Source organism: Lithobates pipiens, unplaced genomic scaffold (genome assembly GCF_037356315.1).
Source record: "Lithobates pipiens isolate NorthernLeopardFrog02 unplaced genomic scaffold, aLitPip1_a1.2 Scaffold_13, whole genome shotgun sequence".
Classification (NCBI taxonomy): domain Eukaryota; kingdom Metazoa; phylum Chordata; class Amphibia; order Anura; family Ranidae; genus Lithobates; species Lithobates pipiens.
Window position 1 is genome coordinate 364,991,951 of NW_027507718.1, and position 23,310 is coordinate 365,015,260.

At 46.9% G+C, this 23,310-nt stretch overlaps 1 protein-coding gene across 2 annotated transcripts in view; it reads right to left on the reverse strand.

Moving 5' to 3' along the window:
* AADAT (aminoadipate aminotransferase) overlaps positions 1 to 23,310 on the reverse strand; it is a 170,503-nt gene that overhangs the window by 63,787 nt on the left and 83,406 nt on the right. For both annotated transcript variants that reach the window (XM_077477205.1, XM_077477206.1), the window contains exons 6-8: positions 18,428 to 18,637; positions 7,160 to 7,225; positions 4,996 to 5,078 (exon numbers count right to left, since the gene is read on the reverse strand). In XM_077477205.1, the coding sequence (XP_077333331.1) occupies positions 4,996 to 5,078; positions 7,160 to 7,225; positions 18,428 to 18,637 (359 nt within the window). The remainder of the gene's footprint in view (positions 1 to 4,995; positions 5,079 to 7,159; positions 7,226 to 18,427; positions 18,638 to 23,310) is intronic.

Below are 23,310 nucleotides of genomic sequence, written 5' to 3' on the forward strand. Positions count from 1 at the left end.
GGAAGTAATGGTGTAAGGATGGATGCAAAGGTTTTTCCCGTGGCCAAAAACCTATAATAAAACGTATCATCCAAAACATATACATAGGAGAGAAAAAAATATGCATATGAACAAAGTTAAAAATGTAAATAAAAAAAGGACACTTAAAGAGGAAGTAAACCCTGATGGGTTTACTTCCTCTTTGATTCCCTGCAAAGGTAAAGCATAATGGACTACTATGCATCGCATAGTAGTCCATTATGTGTCACTTACCTGACACAGGAGCCAGCGAAGTCACCGCTGTCCCCTGGAGTTCCGAGCATCCATCTTCTTGATGGGTCTCGCTGCTCCGGCGCTGTGATCAGCCGGAGCAGCGATGACGTCACTGCCGCGCACGGGAGCCGACACTCGCGGCATATCGCCGCGATCTGCGGCTTACCCATGCGCCATAGACAGCGGTGGCTGTCTTCAGGTAAATATCTCCTAAACTGTATAGGTTTAGGAGATATTTCTTGGACCTACAGGTAAGCCTTAATCTAGGCTTACCTGTAGGTCAAAGTGGTTTGTAAGGGTTTACAACCACTTTAAGAATAAAAAAAAATAGCAAAAAAATGTAGCTTAACAATATGAAGAATAAATGTTGAAAAACAAAATATGGAAAAAAATTACCATGGTAGAAAAAAAAAGCGAAAAAATGTCAATAAAACCAATACTATGTGTGTATGTGTGTGTGTGTAATATATACACACAATTTTTATATACACACATTTTTACAAAAAATTTTTAACATATCAAAATAACATACCTAAGTGTCACAGGGAGACATTCCTCAGGTGACAGGCTTATCCTCATCCGGGTGCACATTCTAGTAAGTCATGGCCTTAGCCTCTCCAGAAAGTCATTGAAGGAACCAACGAACATGCGTGTAAACTTAAAGAATTTATCAGGATAATTACGCAGCTCGACGTACATGTTTGCAAAGTATCCTGAAGAGAGAGATGCTGCAATATCAAGGGATGGTTCCAGAAGCAATGACAACTGCTTCTGCTTCTCTAGCTGTGTTTCTTCTCACCCTACATAACATTATTAGCAGTATGTTCTCATCGATTTTCTGTATGAGGGGATCCATAATGGATGCAGTGAGGAAATACAGATAACTCCTGAAAAATACAGTACTCTCTCTGCTCTTACAATGGTGCTGAAATATGAATATTTTAATTTTCATGAAGTCATTTTAAGTGGGAGTGAAAAATAGAAGAAGGGAGTGTTTTAGAAAAAAAAAAACACTTAAAAATGCAGAAAAAGGCTAAACGTATCTAAAAGCTTTTGCAAAATACGGCTAATGCCACGTACACACGTAGCCGACTATCCGACGGACTTAGTCTGGCGGACTTCCCGCCAGACTGTCCGTCGGACTTTCCGAACGGGCTACTTGCCCACACACGGCACTTTTTCAGCGGACTAATACGGCGTACTAAGTCCGCCGTACTATCCGCCCTACTTTTGAAATGAACGGACTCGCCCACACACGCGGAGGAAAGTCCGCTCATTTCAAGCGCGTCTCCTGGTAGGCGGGGCCCGTGAAGGAGACGTGGCTGGCCCGCCACCTGGTATGGACTTAAAGGGGAACCCCAACGCCAAAAAAAACAGGCGTGGGGGTCCCCCCAGGTCCACATCAGACCCTTGTCCGAGCACGCTACCCGGCCGGCCAGGAAAGGGGAGGACAAGCGAGTGCCCCCCCCCTCCAAGCCGCACCAGGCCGCATGCCCTCAACATGGGGGGTGCCTTGCGCGGCCCCCCCACCCCAAAGCACCTTGTCCCCATGTTGATGAGGACAAGGGCCTCTTCCCGACAACCCTGGCCGTTGGTTGTCGGGGTCTGCGGGCGGGGGGCTTATCGGAATCCGGGAGCCCCCTTTAATAAGGTGGCCCCCGGATAACGGCCCCCCACCCTATGTGAATGAGTATGGGGTACAATGTACCCCTACCCTTTCACCTGTAAAACAAAGTACAAAAAAAAACACAACACACAAGATAAAATAGTTTATTGCACAGCTCCGGGGGTCTTCCGTCTTCGGGGGTCTTCTCGCCGGACTCCTCCGCTATCTTCTTGTAGCTCTTTTACTAGCCGGAGGAGCCTGGCTTTCTTCCTCGCCGCCGGCCTCTTCTTCCGACTTCGGGGGTCTTGTCCCCCTCTTCGGTTCTTCTGCCGGGCCACAGCGCCTTCTTATAGCTCTTTTACAGGCGGTGGCCCGGTCTTCTGTCGCCGCCGCCTTCCGTTCTTCTTCTTCTCCTTCTTCTCCCGGAGATGTTGACTCGACGCTCTCTCCGGCCGCAATCCCAGGGACGCGGTGCGTGGTGACATATAGGGACAAGGGGCGGTGTGTCGGTTGATGTCACATGGGTTGATGTCACATGGTGACTCCACCCCCTTACGATGTCACAGTCCCGGAGGATGCTGGGACTGTCGCCATGTGACATCAACCGATGACCCCGCCCCTTGTTCCTATATAAGTCGCCGCGCAGCGCGTCCCTGGCATTGCGGCCGGAGAGAGCGTCGAGTCAACATCTCCAGGAGAAGAAGGAGAAGAAGAAAAAGAACGGAAGGCGGCGGCGGCGACAGAAGACCGGGCCACCGCCTGTAAAAGAGCTATAAGAAGGCGCGGTGGTCCGGCAGAAGAACCGAAGAGGGGGACAAGACCCCCGAAGTCGGAAGAAGAGGCCGGTGGCGAGGAAGAAAGCCGGGCTCCTCCGCTAGTAAAAGAGCTACAAGAAGATAGCGGAGGAGTCCGGCGAGAAGACCCCCGAAGACGGAAGACCCCCGGAGCTGTGCAATAAACTATTTTATCTGTGGGTAGGGGTACATTGTACTCCATACTCATTCACATAGGGTGGGCGGCCGGTATCCGGGGCCCCCTTATTAAAGGGGGCTCCCGGATTCCGATAAGCCCCCCGCCCGCAGACCCCGACAACCAACGGCCAGGGTTGTCGGGAAGAGGCCCTTGTCCTCATCAACATGGGGACAAAGTGCGTTGGGATGGGAGGGCCACGCGCCCCCCCTTCCCCAAGGCACCCCCCATGTTGAGGGCACGCGGCCTGGTACGGCTCGGAGGGGGGGGGGGCGCTCGCTCGTCTCCCCCTTTCCTGGCCGGCCGGGTAGCGTGCTCGGACAAGGGTCTGATGTGGACCTGGGGGACCCCCACGCCGATTTTTTTCGGCGTTGGGGTTCCCCTTTAAGTCCATACCAGGTGTCTCCTTTGCGGGCCCCGCCTACCTGGAGACCCGCTCGAAATGAGCGGACTTTTCCCCGGGAGGGAAAAGTCTGTTCATTTCAAAAGTACGGCGGACTGGCATACACACGGCCGGATTGTCCGCTGAAATGCGAGTCCAGCGGGAAGATTGGAGTGCAAAACTACTTTCTAAGTCCGCCGTACTTTCGGGTCAAAAAAGTATGCCGGAGGCTACACACGGGGGGATTGTCCGGCTGACTTGAGTTTGCCGGACTTTTCCACCCGATTGTTTAATCGTGTGTACGCGGCATAACAGCATGTTTTTCATTTTCCTGCCAGTAGTACTGGAGGGAATTTTTTTAACGCCCTTTGTGCATGAGGGCTTACAGTCCTTAGATGTGATGGCTGCATTCATTTTCATGTCTGTTTTTTTTCGTTAATTTTCACCTGGTGATCTTGACAATTACTTACGGTAGTGTATCTATGAAGGAATAGTGTTACCCTAGGCTGCTCCCCTACTTTAGACTATATTTACCACCATTACCTTATGTACACAATATAGTGAGGAGGAGTTCTGTAGTTTAGAGAAAACAGGCTATTAACATTTCTTGAGATGTCAATTCAGCGCACAGATAATTACAAGGACACAAAATTTCTTGCAGGAACGACATGTTGCAAAAAATGTACTAAGCCTGGAAAAAAAAAAAAATGTATGTAGCCACCACATTTGACTGATAAGCTGCAATATATTAATTTCCGTTGGGGTTTAGATATCCTTTAAAGACTGTCACCACAAATAGATTTTCTACTTTGACTGAGTGGAACATGTTTTGATCTTCAAATTTTTACAGCTCCAACTCTGGAACGGCCTTGAAACTCAGAAAGCAAGCCTTTTCAACAAATCTCCATTCATCTAGGACAGGGATATGCAATTAGCGGACCTCCAGCTGTTGCAGAACTACAAGTCCCATGAGGCATAGCAAGACTCTGACAGCCACAAGCATGACACCCAGAGGCAGAGGCATGATGGGAGTTGTAGTTTTACAACAGCTGGAGGTCCGCTTATTGCATATCCCTGATCTAGGACATAGTAGACCATAGTAGGACATAGTCGAACAACTACTGTTTCCTGCTCTCCTGTGAATTCTTTTAGGAATTACTTGGAGAATCCACTTCAGCAGGCGACAGCAGAAACTGCATAGCTGAGCATTGACAATTACAGTTAGTTGGGTAAGTATTGATTTGCCAGGTTCTGGGGCAGTTTTAAAGAACCAGTGGATAACTGATTAACCCTGTTAATCTCCATCCAGTATGAAAAAAAAAATCTACTTTAGGACCAGTTCTGCTTTAGCTGCAAAATTGAAATGGCAAATATGACTTATTAGATGTCATAAGCAACACAATGGCAGACACTGCTAATATGTAAAGGAAATAATGAGAATGATGATGACACTACACACCTAAATTTGGTTAGTTGTCATCAGATGAAACTGTTCCCATGAGTACATGTACTACAGCTGATCTAATGTTCCAACCTGTGTCACTGAAATTCTACACAGAAATATTTCTTTGTTAAAACTATATAAAACTACTTTGTCAGTCAAGGGTTTTTTACTAATAAAATACCTAAATGTCAGAACAAAAGTCATCCCATAATCCTCTTCTGTGAAAGACAGAGCACACGAAAAAAACTGACGGCAACATTTGTGAACTCAGTATTGCACAAATTACCATAATTAACACCGCAAGGCATGGGCCTTACTGCACCAATGCGTCACTGATCTTACCCAGAAGAAAGGACTTTTGACATAGAGTCTGCTCTGATAACGCGCCCATCAACATCCATTGAGAGAAAAGATGGAGCCCAAGGCTATAAAGAAAAAAAAACAAATACTTTTTACATGTGTCAAATTGACACGGTTATAAAACCAAAAGCCTCATAATATTTATTGTGATGGTATCAGATGATTCAGCATAATTATTTCATCAAAAATGGTAAAACATTTCCAGGACATATTCCGTAAGGATTGAAATCACAAGTAAATTAACATAATATTAGCTTAGATGCCTTTTATGCATACACAACAAAAGCAACAATTAAAAAATCAGCTTTGTTGTTGAATTGCCGGGGTGGAGATAATGAGGCCGATTACTAAAGGGGTTGAGGATGTTCACACAAAAAACAAGATTCACTTGAATTATTTAATCATGCGAAAAGCAAATTCTTGTTTATTTCATCTGCACTGCATGACTGAATAATCTAGCTTTACCTCTTTTTTGTGTGAACATTTTCCTCCTTTAGCAAGTCAGCCTTGTTAAAACAGCACTACTGTATATGTGGGGTGACTTTAGGGATGGCTGTTTTAGTTTCAGATTGATGGCCTCTTTACATCGCTTGTGACTCTGTTGTCTTCTAAAATGTGCACCACAATGTTCTTGAAATAATGTTCCTTTTTCTTAGAGTAGGAAAACCGAAAGTTACCCTTTGTATTGGATTAAATGAATGTTTTGTCTAGTGCTAGGGGAATAAGCAAAAATGCTTACTTTTTTTTTTGTTCCCAGACAACTGATGCTTTTTCGCACTCTGGCATGTGGGCAGAGCACTCAATGTCTTCACATACAATGCTGGACCTGTGCTCCTGCATTGCACATGATGACGTTGGAGAGGCTACGACTGGACAAGCAATGAAGAGAAGCAGCTTCAGCAATGTGGTGGGGAGAAAGCCTGCAGGGACATTTAACTCTTGCATATATTTCAACTCTTCCCTATATTTATGACTGAGCTTTAACCACTTGCCACCCTCCATATAGCAATATGACGTTGGCAAATTGGTTGCAATATCCTGACCGGACATCATATGATGTCGCCAGGATATCAAGCCATTGTGCGCCCCCTGGGGTGTGCATCGCGCCGATCATTGTTGCATTGTGTCAGTCTGACACACCGCAATTCCGATCTAGGTAAAGAGTCTCTGACAGAGACTATTTACCACGTGATCAGCCATGTCCAATCATGGCTGATCACGATGTAAACAGGAAGAGATGTTGACTGGCTTTTCCTCACTCACGTCTGTCAGACACGAGTAGAGGAGAGCCGATCAGCTGCTCCTCTGACAGGGGGGGGGGTCTGTGTTGATTGATTATATTATCAGCGCAGCCTCCCCCCGAGGATGCCCACACTGGACCACCAGGGATGCCACCAGGACCACCAGGGATGCCACCACTAGTCACCACCAGGTATGCCACCCTAGACCACCAGGAATGCCAATCAGTGCCCACAATGGATTCCAATTAGTGCCCACAATAGATGCCAATCAGTGCCCACAATGGGCATTACTGATTGGCATTATTGCTTGGCATCCATCAGTACCATCCATTATGTACATCAGTGCCACCTATCAGTGCCCACCCGTGCCACCTGTCAGTGCCCATCCATGCTGCATTTCAGTACCCATCAGTGCCACCTATATGTACCCACCAGTGCCCATCATCAGTGTCACCTCATTGGTCAGTGCCGCCTTATCAGTGCCTGTCACTGCAGCCTCATCAGTGCCCATCAGTGAAGGAGAAAACTTACTTATTTACAAAGTTTTGTAACAGAAACAAATAAAAACCTTTTTTTTTTTCAAAATTTCGGTCTTTTTGTTTAGCATAAAAAAAATCCCAGAAGTGATCAAATACCACCAAAAGAAAGTTCTATTTGTGGGAACAAAATTATTCAAATTTGTTTGAGTACAGTGTAGCATGACCGCGCTATTGCCATTCAAAGTGCGACAGCACTAAAAGCTGAAAATTGGTCTAGGCAGGAAAGTGTATAAGTGAAGAATTTTTGTTTTCTGGCAGATGCAGACTAAGGTACTGACTGATAAGCTCACATGATTGGTTGTACAAAGACAAAAAAAAGTACAAATGATGCCAGCCAGTATAAAACTAGGAAAAAGAAGGTTTTACCTTGTTAAACTGGAGAAAATAATAGGGGTCATCCTCCACAATAATTAAATCATACTCCCGTGCAATCTGTTAAAAGAAAAAGATACATTACCAGGTATCTATCTATTCTAGCAATATGCACAAGAATTCATTTAAAATAAACCTAACTAGTGACAAGGCTAATATTTTGTTATAAATAGCACTAGTGGCAAGGCTAATATGATTTTATAACTGTAAGTCCAATACTTTATTTGTTGATAATCATCTTTGGTGACATGGCTTAAATTTGTAGAGAACTATCAGTAGCAGGTCAATTCTTACAGGTGCAAGGTCTAATGGAAAGAAGGAAATTATAATCATAAAATGATGCTCAAGGAATCGGTAAGTAGTGATGGTGGCCAGACCACACTGGAGACACTTGGGGACAAGTCCTTTATTAAAAAATAAAAATGTCCCACAATGTAAATCCATCTCACGTAGCTCCCGCCGAGTGACGCTTCTTCTCAGTTACAGTTCTCAGTTCTCAGTTACAGCTGTCTTTTTTACAATTTTTGACACTTTTTTTGTGAAATGGTAGGGGTACAATTCACATAGGGGGAGGCTAAGATCTGGGGGTCCCCTTGTTCCAGATTCTGATAAGCTTCCTGCCCGCAGACCCCAACAACCACTGGGCAAGGCTTGTGGGGATGAGGCCCTTGTCCCCATCAACATGGGAACAAGGTGCTTTGGGGTGCTACTCCAAAGCACCCTGCCCATGTTGAGGGCATGTGGCCTGGTATGGTTCAGGAGGGGGGGGCGATCTCTCATCCCCCCTCTTTTCCTGCAGGTTGCATGCTTGGATAAGGGTCTGGTATGGATTTTGGGGGGACCCCTAAAACATTTTTTTAAAATTTTTTTGGGCAGGGTTCCCCTTAAAATCCATACCAGACCTGAAGGTTTTTAAAAAAAAAATTGGTGCAGGGTTCCCCTTATTTTTCTATACCACCACGCAATAAAATAAAAAAACCCATGCTGTTTTTTTCAATGGGTTTTATCTATATTGCTGAGGCCCAACAATTCATTACAGTTGCGATCAGTTTTGAATTACTTTTTTCCTTTAGAAATCTCACAGTACGTTCTAAACACTGGAAAACTGCGACATTTTACAGGCATACTATAGACACCTCCAGGCACGATATTTAAAGGAATATTTCATGTTTATTGTTTCACTTTAAGCATTATTATTATTATTATTCATTGATACATGTTCCCTGGGACAGGACCCATGTACCCAAACACTTTTTATGACAATAACTTGTATATAAGACTTTAAAATTTGCACTTTTGATTTTTCATGTTCGTGTCCCATAGACTTTAACTGTGTTCTTCTGATTTTTTTGCCTGTTCGCATGTTCTGGCACTGGATTCAAGAGCCAGCAAAGGGCTTTTCAATAAAGGTGATTGGGTGGCTTTAGATGTGCCTGATTACTTTTACTCTCACTTGGACTCTCAAATAGGGCCCCCCACCCAAGTACTTACCCCTTGCCCATGCTATCATATAGAGTTTGTGTGGCCCCCTTGTGATAGCAATAAAGTTAAATAAAAGAAAAAAAAAGTGTAAAATATAAAATAAAAATTACATAAAATAATAATAAAAAAGAAATGAAAGCACCATATAAAAAGTGTAGTATAGGGTAAGTACGCGTATGTAAACATTTGAGGTACCAACGTGAACACTGGTGTGAGAGCAATAATTCTGGGGGCTTACCATAATTGACGGTTAACTCCGATGACCTGTAAAGGCTTTAAAAAACGTGCCTATTGAGGATTTTGTGTACCATAATTTTTTCAAATCCATGGGCGTACACAATTATTATACTTGTTTTGTATCCATTTGCTTTGTGCAACCCCATCTTTTATATTTGCCCCAAAGTGGGTATAATATTATGTTTGCTTGCACTAAAAATCATTTTGTTAATATTTTCCTGAAAATATGCATTTGATAAATAATAGAGTATGACATAAAAATACCCCGACTTTATTCTTCAGGGCCTCTGCTTTTAGAAAAGTAGAAAAGTTATACTTTTAGGGGGGTTTATAAAAAAATCAAGCAAAAAATAAAAAAATTGCCCCGGTAGGCAAGTTGCTAAAGGTGTTACACAATCAGCCTGGCATAAGCCAGATTAAATCTGAATTTGTTAATATAATGGTTAAGCTTATTGTAGTCGTATTACTGCACTTGCGACAAAAAAAATTGTCCGTAATACTTTTTTATTTGTACTATCATACAAATTTTCAGGACAAGCTTTCAGGATATGTCCTCTTCTTCAAGGTCTCAGCAGTACCGAGTTATAAAAGTTTTAGCAGAATGTGTAGGTTTTTTGTTAACAATCTCTAAAGGGCAAAGGAAAAAATAGGATTTTATGTACTCATCGTAAAATTATTTTCTCTGTAATTCACCGACCGACACAGCTCCTCTCTTAGACCATTGGGTTGTATACCTTTCCCTTTAGGAGACACTAGGCAAAGTTGTAACACAACACTCAGAACTTTCAGTTTCGCCCAGGGGGCGGTCCCCTAGGTATCAAACCTCCACCCTGCCTTGCAGTAATCAGTATGTCAACAAGCAGTATAACGTAAAGATAAAAGGAGGGGCGGGTGCTGTGTTGGTCGGTGAATTACAGAGAAAGGGATTTTACGGTGAGTACAAAAAAATCCTATTTTCTCTTATATTCACCGACCGACACAGCTCCTCTCTTAGACCATTGGGACGTCCCCAAGCCGTGCCAAACGAGGGGTGGGAAAAACAGCATAAAAACCTCATCCACCATGGCAAGTGGGAACTAGTAAAACTGTACCCACAAAACAAAAGTGCATGGAAACCTCCACCACAAAACCAGGGTACCCTCAACAGGAGTGACTACCCACAACCGCACAAAAAAACTGCGGAAGTAATGCAACAGCGCATACAACAGTGCATTCTTAAAGGTACTGTGTTTTTATCGAAAAACCATGAAAAACAAAAAAATATTGCATATGCAATTGCAACTATACAGCCGCCTGCAAAAACTTTGCAGCCAAACAGGCATCAGCCGATGCACCGATGTCTACCTTGTAGAACTTGGTAAACGTGTGGACAGACGACCATGTCGCCGTCTTACACACCTGAGCGACAGACGCTTGGTGTCGGAAGACCCAAGATGTTCTGATTGCCCTTGTGGAATGGGCCGTAACCGGAAAGAAGCACCTGCCCCTTTAAGGTGTAGGCTTGAACTACAACCTGTCTGATCCACCTGGAAATGGTGGCTGATGAGACCGCCATGCCTTTCTTGGGACCAGCGACCGAGGCAAACATTGAGTCTGACATCCGAAAGGGAGCAGTGGTAGACAAATAGACTTCAGAGCCCGAACCACGTCCAGAGTGTGAAGGCCACCTCCTTAGGGTGTTTCGGCCTAGGACAGAGAGATGGTAACAAAATGTCCTCATTAATGTGAAAAGCCGAGACCACCTTTGGTAGAAAGGATGGTTGCGAACGCAACACCACCTTATCCTATGGATAACCAGATAAGGCGACTTGCAAGACAAGGCCGCCAGTTCGGAAAACCTCCTGGCCGGGGTGATGGCCACTAGAAAGACCACTTTCTGGGAAAGAGTAACAGGGGAAACTCCCTGATATTTTCAAGCAGCGGGGTTTGAAGCGCCGATAACACCAGGTTCAAATCCCATGGGAGTAACGGTGGACGCACCGGAGGGACTACAGGACGAACCCCCCTGAACAAAGGTACTCACTATGAGTGAGATGCCAGGGGTCACTGAAAAAAGACAGCCAAAGCTGAAATTTTTGCCCCTTAATAGTGCTTAAAGCCATTTTCTGGTCTACTCCTTGCTGAAAAAACAGCAGGATCCTGGATATGGAAAAAGGAGTGCGGATGCCAACCTTTCTCCGCACACATGGAGATGTAGGCCATCCAGGAACGATGATATATCTTCCGAGAAGAAAATTTTTTGTGCTCTCAACATAGTTGAGATCACAGAGTCCAACAGACCCCGGTTCCTCAACACCTGGCTCTCAATAGCCATGCCGTTAAAGCCAGCGATGGTAAAGCAGGATGGAGAATCGGACCTTAAGACAGAAGGTCCTCCCGTAATGGCAGTCGCCAGGAGCATCTACCAACAGACCACCAAGTCTGCGTACCAGAGACGCTGAGTCCAATCTGGGACCACCAGTATTACTGGAATCCCCTCGGCTTCCACTCTGCAATCAGATGTGGTAACAGCGCCACCAGCGCATCTGACACATCTGCCCACGGATCTCTTATCCTGGACATGAATCTTGGCACCCTCCGATTGAGACGGGGGGCCAGAAGATCCACGTCTGGTGTGCCCCACCTCAGGCACAGTAACCTGAATATCTCCAGATGCAACATCCATACTCCTGGGTCCAGCTTCTGGTGACTCAGATAGTCCGCCAGCCAGTTCTCCACTCCGGGAATGTAAATGGCCGACAAAACCAGTACATGTCGCTCTGCCCACCGAAGTATGTGAGCGACCTCCCGTGCCGCGGCTGAGCTACTTGTCCTCCCTTGGTGATTGACGTATGCCACTGCAGTGCCGTTGTCTGACTGGATCCTGATCAGACGTCCTTGCAGCCTCATTGACCATGTGGAGATGCACAGCCTGATCGCTCTCAATTCGAGCAGATTGATCGGCAACTCGGATTCTTTCGTCGACCAGAGGCCCTGAGCCGACTGAACCCCCATTACTCCACCCCAGCCGAAAAGGCTGATGTTCTGTGTGATCACTGTCCACTTTTAGAAGGAGGAACGACTTCCCGGCCTGAATAACCAGGGACCTCAGCCACCAGATCAGTGATTCTCTGACGGACTTGCTCACCTGAATCTGACGATCCAGGGACAACTGAGATCTGTCCCATTTTGACAAGATCTCCTTCTGCAGGACTCCGGTGTAGAACTTGGCAAACGGTACAGCCCCAAAGGCGGCCACCATGAGCTCTAGGACTCGCATGCAAAAGCAAAGTGACATCCACCTGCGGTTCATCCGCAGTTTTACCGCGGATCTAAGAGTCTGCAGCTTGTCTGAAGGGAGAAAAACTCTCGCTTCCATTGAGTCTAGCAGCAAGCCTAGGTACTCCAAATGCTGAGTTGGTACAATCACTGAGTTCTTTAGGTTCAACAGCCACCCAAATACTCGCAGAGTCTGCATGGTGATCGCCACATCCTCCTCTAATTCTGAGGCAGAAGATGCTCTCAGGAGGAGATAGATATCGCACGATCGCTACCCCATGTTGCCGTAGCAACGCCAAACCCGGAGCCAAAACCTTGGTAAAGACTCGGGGGGCTGATGCCAGACCAAAAGGGAGAGCCACAAACTGGTAGTGGGCTTCCCCGACTGCAAATTGCAGAAACTTCTGCTGTCACAGGCATATGGGTATGTGCAGGTACGCATCCTGGAAGTCCAGGATGGCAGGGAGTACCCTTGATGGAGTGCAGCAACTATTGAGCGAACTGATTCCATTCTGAACCTCTGCACTTTAACAAAGTTATAGAGGGCTTTTAGGTCCAAGATTGGATGTTCCCCTTCCTTCTTGGGAACTACAAGCATTTTTGAGTAGAATCCCTGGAAACGTTCCAATCCGGAACTGGTACAACCACCCTGCGACTCAGCGGGTCCCTTACTGCCCCCAAAAGGGCCTCCCGGTGAGCCGGGGATATGGGTATGCTGGAGAGGAAGAGTCTGTTTGGTGACCAAGAGAGAAACTCTATCTTGTAGCCTAAGGAAATCAGATCGCAGACCCATTGGTCGGAAACTGAGGGGATCACCGGGCTGCAAACTCCCGAAGGCGACCCACCCCACCCGAGACATGGGTGGGGACAACATTCATGCGGCAGCACTTATACTCACAGGCTTGTTCGGCGGTTCCAGGGATGTTTTTGTACGTCCGTGATCATCCTGTTGGGCTGGGGGCGTTATACCGAAGCTCCAGGCGGACTAAAAAGTCGTTAGTAAACGGAAAACGGGGGCCCTTGCCATATGGCGTGGCAGCCTTCCTGTCCTGTGGGAATAGTGTACTCTACCACCGGTGGCATTTTTACTAATGTCATGCAAAGAGGCTCCAAAGAGCCGGTTGTCAAGGAGGGGAAGATCCGTCAGGGCTTTTTTAGATGCCTGGTCACAGACCAGCATATTAGCCAATTCAGACGACTCAGCACCACAGCGGCCCCCGAAGCCCTAGATACAAATGGAGGGTATCCAGGGCCACGTCACAACGTACTTAAGGCCTTGCACTAGTTGGTCTGCTAATTTCACGCAGATAGGAGAAGCCTGTTGCTCTCCCAATTCGCGGTGCAAAAGTTTTGCCCGCTCAGTCAGTGTCTGTGAGGGCGAATGCCAGTACTGGTCGCACAGCGGACCCCACAACCGTAACCAAGGAACGAGCCACTGCCTCGGCCTTCCTGTCCGCGGGATCCTTAAATGCAGGAGTCCCCACTACCGAGATCATGGTTACTTATTTAACCTGGATACTGAAGGTCCACGACTGGAGGAGCCGACCACTTGTGAGAAGGCTTTCTTCAAAGGGGTAATGCACTGCCATGTGCCTGGGGACCAAAAAGGTCCGTTGCGTGCGACCCCGCTCCCTGTAAGTGAACTTGCAAATAAGTCAGATACGGGAACACCATAGGTGAACATGCTGGCTTTCGGGACCCAAAAGGGACCGCTACATTAGCAGGCGGACCTGCTGGCTCCTGAAACTTCAGGGTATCACGCACAGCTGTGATAACTCCAACAAGCGCTTTGTCGCGCACTGACCTGGATGGGGACTCATCCTCACTGTCCGAACGGTCCTGGTCATCGTCATCTGACAAGACAGAGCAGGGGTCACCAGCCTCAGCAGAGCCCGAGTCTGTGCCAGAGCTCTCCCCAGAGGACGTGGGGAACAGGGGCCACCTTATTGCACCCATCTTCCCACACACCGCCTCCATCTAGCAACAAAAGAATTGAGGGCCGCCATCAGGGTGTCCATGGATACTGCGTAGTCTGCAGGGACCCGGTTGCCATTGCCTGGATTTTGGGGGAAGAAACTCGTTTCTGAAGCCATGCTGACCCTATCCTGTCTGCCACCCGAAGGGGACTTAGGACAGTGACAGTCCCACCCTCCCTGCTGCCGCTGACTGAGGGGCTCATTCCCGCTGGACTCACCACCCTGGGGAGATCTGCACTGTCCACAAGTGGTGCCTGTAGTCCCTGAGTGCCCCCATGTGCAGAGGAAAACAAAACTTAGTTGGTGATAACCGCCGGAATGATCACTAAACGATCAGCAAAAAATGCTCAGGCTTCAATAAAATGGCCGCCCAGCGTCCAGTACACAGACAAGAAACAGGGAAAATGGCTGTGAAAGCACATGAGTCATGTGCTGCCAGAGAACGCTGAAAACATGGTCAGGCTCCCAGAAAATGGCCGCCAGTGCCTTAATAGGAATCACATAGAAAATAGCCACTGAAGCCCAGACAGTCAGCCTGCTCTGCCCACACCTAAAATGGCCGCCAAACATCGCCATGAGGTAGAAATAAAAAACCCCCTACAAAGCCACAGCGCTGCACCATTCACAGCAGACCCTCACAGGCACCTTCGAGGGGACACCACACAGGACCCAGGACCACCACTATCAGCCAGCCCCCCCCATATCAGATGAGAGCCCACGGAGCCCCTGTATAGTCACACACACACACCGCTTAGCAGCCACATGCAGCATTCCCCCCAGGGGGGGGAGAGAGGGAAGATAGGGACAAGGGAGAGCTCCCAGGGAATGCCCAGCTGCTCAGTCCCACCGAGGCAGGGAGAGCTGTACTTACCAGTCCTGCAGAGCTGGGAGACATTCCATGGCAGATCTACTCACTGAACAGTTACAGGGTAGATGCTGGCCCGGCATACTGTGATCCAGACATCAGTAGCCCGGTCATATGTATGCCCTGGAGCATAAAAGCTCACCGACCACCTCTGGAGCTGAGGTATGTCATGGCCTGCGGAGCCGTAGCTGCGACCTGCAGACGCTCGATGACCGGACTGGGGAGACTACAAGGATAAGTGAACCAGCCTGTCACCCAGCCGGCTGTTGATAGAAGATCACAGGATCTCTCATCTTGCGCAAAATGCGAAGCTTCTGCATAAAAAACATGGACCTATGGGCCCTCAGGGTTCCTAGGTCTGTCTCCTTCACTAGGCAAAATAAAACTGATTACTGCAAGGCAGGGTGGAGAGTTGATACCTAGGGGACTGCCCCCTGGGCAGAACTGAAAGTTCTGTGTTACAACTTTGCCTAGTGTCTCCTAAAGGGAAAGGTATACAACCCAATGGTCTAAGAGAGGAGCTGTGTCGGTCGGTGAATATAAGAGAAAAAGGAAAAACAAACACACAAACAAATGTACATGGTAATGGTAATAAAACTAGAGATAAGATAAGACAGAGGGAGAGCTATAGACTGGGGGGGGGGGGTGACAGTCACAGAGGGGGGCGTAAAACTGTTGGATAATGCACAGTTTGCAGCATTTTTTTATTACAGAGTTTGCATCCATTATTTGTGACTTTATAATCAGAATGAAGTTTCCTGATCATTAGTGTATGTCTGAGGTTGGGTGGTTGTCTGAAAGCCAGTATTGAGGGTTGTTGGAATATTTCTTTGAGAGTTTCATCTTTGGGTTGTAAATCTTTGATTATCTTTCTTATGCCTTCTAGTGCTGGATTGCATGTGGTTACTAGAGGTACATGATTATTTGTTTTTGTCTCATTGCATTGAAGTAGATTTTCTCTTCTGGTTTTCAAGGCCATGGTTATGCTGGTGTTGATGGTTATGTCTTTGTACCCTTTCTTATGGAAGGAGTCTGCTAGTGTTCTGAGATGTTTATCTCTGTCTTCTGGATCTGAAGATATTCAGTGGTATCTGATGGCCTGGCTGTGTATGATGGCCCATTTAGTGTGTTGGGGGTAAAAACTGAAACTGAAGATAGTAGCAACAGTCAGCTAGTTTCCTTCAATGCAATGTCTAGGAAATTGACATGTGTGTTAGAATAATACATTTTTAGTTTGATAGACAAGTCAAAAGTGTTGATCAATGAGTAAAACTGTTTTAGATGTTCTTCACGTTCTGTCCATATGATGAAAATATCATCAATATAGCGATAATATCTGTATGGATTTTGTTGTATGCTGTTCAGGAATTTGTCCTCCAGGTCAGCCATAAATAAATTTGCATATCAAGGTGCCATTTTACTTCCCATAGCAGTACCCATACAATGGAGATAGATATCATTGTTGAAAGTCAAGTAGTTGTGTGTAAGAATGAATTTGATGAGCTGTGCAACATCCTGAGCAGTGTATTTGTGGTTTCGTGAGGATAAGTTTTGACATGCAGCCAACCCATCCTTGTGAAAGATGTTACTGTGCAGAGATTCTACACACCAGTTATGATGAGTCTGGATTTCCTGGCTTGTGAATCTTTGGCAGCACGCAGAAGTCCCCAATTTCTGAATAATCCGGAATTGCATTAAACAGTTCTGAATGTGGGTGGGTTGGTATTGTTTTAATAAGACCTTCCTGCTGATTAGACGTTTTAATTACTTAGTAAAATTTTGGGTCGGATTAACCCACCATACGAGAGGATGAAACTCTGAAAGAAATATTCCAACAACCCCCAATACTGATTTTCGGACAACCATCTAACCTCAGACATAAACTAATCAGCAGGAAACTTCTTTCGAAATATGAAGTCACAAATAATGGAAGCAAACCCTGCAATAAAAAAACACTGCAACTGTGCAACCTGATCAATCTAAAAGTGTCACACACAACAAAAGGGACGTTCAACATCACAGAGTCGTACAACGGCAGCTCCAGTAATGTTGTGTACCTCACCCAATGCCAAAGATGTAGCGAAAGGATCTTACATTGGCGAAACAAGACAGATGTTGCGAATAGGGATGAGCAGAACACCCCCCGGTTCGGTTCGCACCAGATCATTCGAACGGACTGAAAATTCATACGAACTTTAGAACCCTATTAAAGTCTATGGGACTCGAACGTTCGAAATCAAAAGTGCTAATCTTAAAGGCTAAAATGCAAGCTATGCAACAGAAAACACCAGCAATAAGGGGTATCTTCAGGTGTATACTGTGCTGGAGGCACACAACACCCACTTTAACCTACAGATGCCTTTATTAGAGAACACCAGCAATAAAGGGTAGATACAGGTGTGTGCTGTGCTGGAAGCACACAACCCCCACTAACTCCTGCAGATGCCTGCATTAGAGAACACCAGCAATAAAGGGTAGATACAGGTGTATACTGCGCTGGATGGCTGAGAAAATAACACACTGTCCCTGCCTATCTAGCTCTTTCCCTGCATGCCAACACACTACACAAGGCCGCCACGCTGGCAGCCTTATATAGTGTGGAATGTGTACTAAACCCCCTGAGCTATAATTGGCCACAGACATCCTGCCTGAAGCCAATTATGGCTCTCCTCGCTGCCGGCGCTGTGATTGACCAAGCACACGGGGTCACAGTGCATGCTTAGCCAATCATGAGCCAGCAATGCACTGCGATGACGTAGTGCATTGTGGGCCATTCTTGCCACACAAATTTGGTGCAAACGGTCCACAAAGTTCTGAATTCGCCGAACAGACGAACGGCCGATGTTCGAGTTAGAGCTCATCCCTAGTTGCAAACAAGGATGAATTGGCCCAGACATACCATCAAGGAACATAAGGAAGATAGTTTCTGCACACCTGTGGGACATCATTTATCACTGCCAGACCACTCTATAGAAGACCTCAGTGTTTTCATTCTCAAAGAGAATTTCAGAACTATCCAGGAAAGGAAAACTTTTGAACTAAGAATGATACTTCTATTTGACACAAGATATGGGTTTTCTTACTCATTATCCAATAGTTTTACGACCCATTCTGTGACTGTCATGGCTCCCGCCCCCAGTCTATAGCTCTGTCATGTCTCACTAACTATGCTAGTTGTATTTCCATTGTCATATACATTTGTTTATGTGTGTTTTTTTTCCCTTTCTTTTCCTTTCCCTCAGAGATTGTGTTTTTTTTTTGCTTTTGTTTTTCGTAACATTCTGCTAAAACTTTTGTGAATCAGTACTGCTGGGACCTTGATGAAGGGGACATACCCCAAAAGTGTGTGCTGTTAGTGCAAATAAAAAAGTATCACGGACAGTAATCAATTAATATAATGGTATTTGTTAATATAAAGGTTATAAACATTCCATTTTATATTACCTGGTAGATTTCTATTTTGCGCTCTTCAGTGAGTGAGGCCCCAGTAGGATTACCTCCATTTGGTATGGTATATAGAACTTTTGGGTTATTCTTTTCAGGATTAGTGGCATCCTCTGGTCGCCATCTAGAAAGAATATCCTTAAGAGCCGTAGGAATCATACCATGTTGGTCAGTGGGGACACCAATGAGATTGCAACCCAAAGGTCTTACCTGTAAATAAAAGCTTATCAGCATCATGATTTTACAAAACGATTCTGTTTCCTCAAAACTATATCCTTCTGTTCAACTTAAAGTTTTGGCTATTGCTTACAAAATGGTAGAGGTGTGTATAGAGGGGATTAAGTGTGCATAGATGGACTTCAATTAATATTCCCCCCTCCCCCGAGCTGATGAAGCCAATGAACACCGCAACAGCTGATTATTCTGTTACTCAGTTCTCCAGCTCTGGAACATGTAAAGGCACTCATGTGCCATCACATACAATGCAGGAGGTCATCACTATGGGATGTTTCTGCTGGTCTTGCTTTATGTGATGATTTTAGGAAGAGTGGTGGCATCAAAACCAGTCAGAGGCCAGGAAGTATGCCACTGGGGGGGAAAGATTTTAACAAGCGGAACCAACAGGGAGGAAGACCACAGGATTGAGGTATAATGTACAAAGGATAAGCATCTTTATTTTCAAATTTCATTGGAATTTAGATGAAAACAAATACCACTTTTTTGGAAAACAGGATCCTTGTTTTGGTGTGTTAGCTTTGTGAATCGCCAGTTTTTGTATAGTCAGAGTTGTGGTACATGCTCAGTGATAACACAAGGCAGTGAAAGCTTCTATATCATAAAGCCTGAAAATCAGTGCACTAGAATTGTGGTATGGGAGAAAAAATAGGATTTTTATAACAGCTTACCTGTAAAATCCTTTTCTTTGAAGTACATCACGGGACACAGTGCCATAGTAATTACTATGTGGGTTATAGGCCACCTTCAGGTGATGGACACTGGCACACCCTAAGACAGGAAGTCAACTCCCTATATAACCCCTCCCACTACCAGAGTACCTCAGTTTTGTAGCAAAGCAATACACATGTATACCAGAAAGAGGGGAGGGAGCTCTGTGTTCCGTAATGCACTTCAAAGAAAAGGATTTTACAGGTAAGCTGTTATAAAAATAGGATTTTTGTACTCATAAAATCCTTTTCTCTGTAATTCACCGACTGACACAGCTCTTCACTGTAACTAAATGGGTTGTATAGCCTGCCATTAGGAGAACTAGGCAAAATTGTTACACAATACACAGAACTTTTAATCCCGCCCCAGGGGGGCGGACCCTGTGCTATCAACCCTCCTCAATATGTCAACAAGCAGTATAACATAGAGAAAAGGAGGGGTGGGTGCTATGTCGGTCGGTAAATTACAGAGAAAAGGATTTTACGGTGAGTACAAAAATCCTATTTTCTCTTATATTCACCGACCGACACAGCTCCTCTCTGTAACTAAATGGGACGCCCCAAGCAGTGCCAAAACGAGGGGTGGGTAAAAACAGCATAAAATTTCATCCACCATGGCAAGTGGGAACTAGTGAAACTAAACCCACAAAAAAACAGCAGTGTGTGGAAAAACACCACCATATAACTGGGTATCCTCAACAGGAGTGATCCCCTAGGACCGCAACATTGCGGAAGTAACGCAACAGTGCGCTAACAAAACAGTACTGCGTTTTTATCGAAAAACCAGGAAAAAAATCAATTGCAACTACACGGCTGCCTGTGAGTCTGCCTTCCGAAACGAAGCTGCGGCAGACAAGTACACCTTCAGAGCCCTAACCACATCGAGAGCGTGAAGGGCCACCTCCTTGTGGTGCTTCGGCTTAGGACACAACGATGGTAATACAATGTCCTCATTGATATGAAAAGCCGAAACCACCTTTGATAGAAAGGACGGTGGCGGACGCAACACCACCTTATCCCTGTGGATGACCAGATAAGGCGACTTGCAGGACAAGGCCGCCAATTCTGAAACCCTCCTGGCTGATGTGATGGCCACTAGAAAGACCACCTTCTGTGAAAGGGTCAACAGGGGAATCTCCCTGATATTCTCAAATGGCGGCTTCTGAGGCGCCGACAATACCAGGTTCAAATCCCATGGAGTAACGGAGGACGCACCGGAGGGACTACATGTCGTACCCCCTGAACAAAGGTACTCACTAATGAGCGAGATGCTAGGGGTCGCTGAAAAAAGACAGCCAGGGCTGAAATTTGCCCCTTAATGGTGCTCAACGCCAATCTCTGGTCCACTCCATGCTGAAGAAACAGCAGCATCCTCGATATAGAAAAGGAGCGCGGATGCCACCCTTCCACCTCACACATGGAGATGTAGGCCTTCCAGGTACGATGGTATATCTTCCGTGAAGAAGATTTCCGTGCCCTCAGCATAGTTGGAATCACCGAGTCTGACAGACACCGGTTCCTCAGCACCTGGCTCTCAATTGCCATACCGTTAAAGCCAGCGATGGTAAAGCAGGGTGAAAGATTGGACCTAGAAATAGAAGGTCCTCCCGCAGTGGCAGTCGCCAGGGAGCGTCTGCCACCAGACGTACCAGGTCTGTGTACCAGGGCCGCTGAGGCCAATCGGGGGCAACCAGGATTACTGGAATCCTCTCGGCTTCCACTCTGCGAAGTAGACGTGGCAACAGTTTCAGTGGAAGAAAGGCGTAGACCAGCTGGTACTGATCCCATGGAGCCACCAGCGCGTCTGACGCGTCTCCCCACGGATCTCTCGTCCTGGACACGAATCTCGCCCCTTTCCGATTGAGACGGGAGGCCAAGAGATCCACATCTGGCGTGCCCTATTTCAGGCACAGCAGCTGGAATATCTTCGGATGCAACGTCCACTCTCCTGGGTCCAGCATCTGGCGGCTCAGATAGTCCCCCTGTCAATTTTCCTCCCCCGGGATGTAAATGGCTGACGGGGATGGAAGGTGTCACTCTGCCCACCAAAGTATGTGAGCGACCTCCCGAGCAACAGCTGAGCTTCTTGTTCCCCCTTGGTGATTTATGTACGCCACAGCCGTGGCATTGTCTGACTGAATCCTGGTCGGACGCCCTTGAAGACACATTGACCACGTGTGGAGGCACAGCCTGATCGCTCTGAATTCGAGCAGACTGATCGGCAACTTGGATTCTTCCTTCGACCAGAGGCCATGTGCCGACTGAATCCCCATCACTCCACCCAAGCCGGACAGACTGGCGTCCATAGTGATCACCGTCCAGTGCAGAGGAAGAAACGATTTTCCGGAGTGAATCACCAGGGACCTCAACCACCAGATCAAGGATCCCTGACTGGTTGGCTCACCTGGATCCGCCGATCCAGGGACAACCGAGATTTGTCCCATTTTGTCAATATCTCCTTCTGCAGGACTCTGGTATGGAACTGGACATAAGGTACTGCCTCAAAGGAGGCCACCATGAGTCCCAGCACTCGCATGCAAAAGCGGAGCGACGACCACTTGCGGTTCATCAGTAGCTTGACCGCAGACCTGAGAGTCAGCAATTTGTCTGGAGGGGAGAAAAACCCTGGCCTCCCTGGAGTCCAATAGTAGACCCAGGTACTCCAGACGCTGAGTTGGTACAACCACCGACTTCTTTAGGTTCAACAGCCACCAAAATTCTTGCAGGGTCTGCATGGTGATCGCCACATCCTCCTCTAATTCTGAGGCAGAAGATGCTCTCGGGAGGAGATCGTCTAGGTAACCCACGATCGCGATCCCGCCCTGCCTCAGCAACGCCAATACTGGAGCCAGTACTTTGGTAAAGACTCGAGGGGCTGATGCCAGGCCAAAAGGAAGAGCCACAAACTGGTAGTGGGCTTCCCCTACTGCCAAACGCAGACATTTTTGATGCGGAAGGCAAATGGGTATGTGCAGGTAAGCATCCTGGATGTCCATGGACGCCAGGAAGTCCCCTTGATGGAGTACAGCGACTGAGCGAACTGATTCCATTCTGAACCTCTGCACCTTTACAAAGTGATTGAGGGCTTTTAAGTCCAAGATTGGACGTACCCCTTCCTTCTTGGGAACAACAAACACATTTGAGTAGAACCCCTGGAAAAGGTCCGTTGCGGGCAACCACATTCCCTGTAGAGCAATTTGTCAAAATAAGTCAAATACAGGAACATCTTAGGTGAATGTGCTGGCTTGTGGGACCCAAAAGGGACCGGTACATCAGCAGAGGGATCCGCTGGCCCCTCAATCTTCAGGGCATCACGCACAGCTGTGATAAGTGCTCCAACAAGCGCTTTGTTGCGCCCGGACCCGGACGGGGAATCATCCTCACTGTCCGAATGGTCCTGGTCAGCCATGTCTGATAGGTCACCAGCCACAGCAGGGCCCGAGTCTGCATCAGAGCTCTCCCAGAGGACGGGGGGGGGGGCAGGGGCCTCTTACATGCACCTTTCCTTCCACGCGCCACCTCTATCTTAGCAACAAAAGAGTCAAGGACCGCCATCAGGGTGTCCATGCGCACCACGCTATCCGCAGGTGACCCAGTTGCTATAGCCTGGATTTCGGAGGAAGAAACACCAGTTTCTGAAGCCATGCTGACCCTAGCCTGTCTGCCACCTGCAAGGGGACTTAGGACAGTGAAGGTCCCACCCTCCTGCTGCCGCCGCATGGGGGGGGGGGCGTACTTAGCGCTAGACTCCCCACCCTGGGGCATTCTGTGAATGCCACTAGCAGTGCCTGTAGTCCCTAGGAGGTTCCCAGTTGCAGAAAGGAGAAAACTGTGTCAGCAGCAGCTGCTTATAACAGTGGTGAAACGTTCTGCAGAGCTAGCTTCAGTGTTCAGCAAGGAGCCATCCATCGTCCTGCACACACAGTGGACACAGGAAGC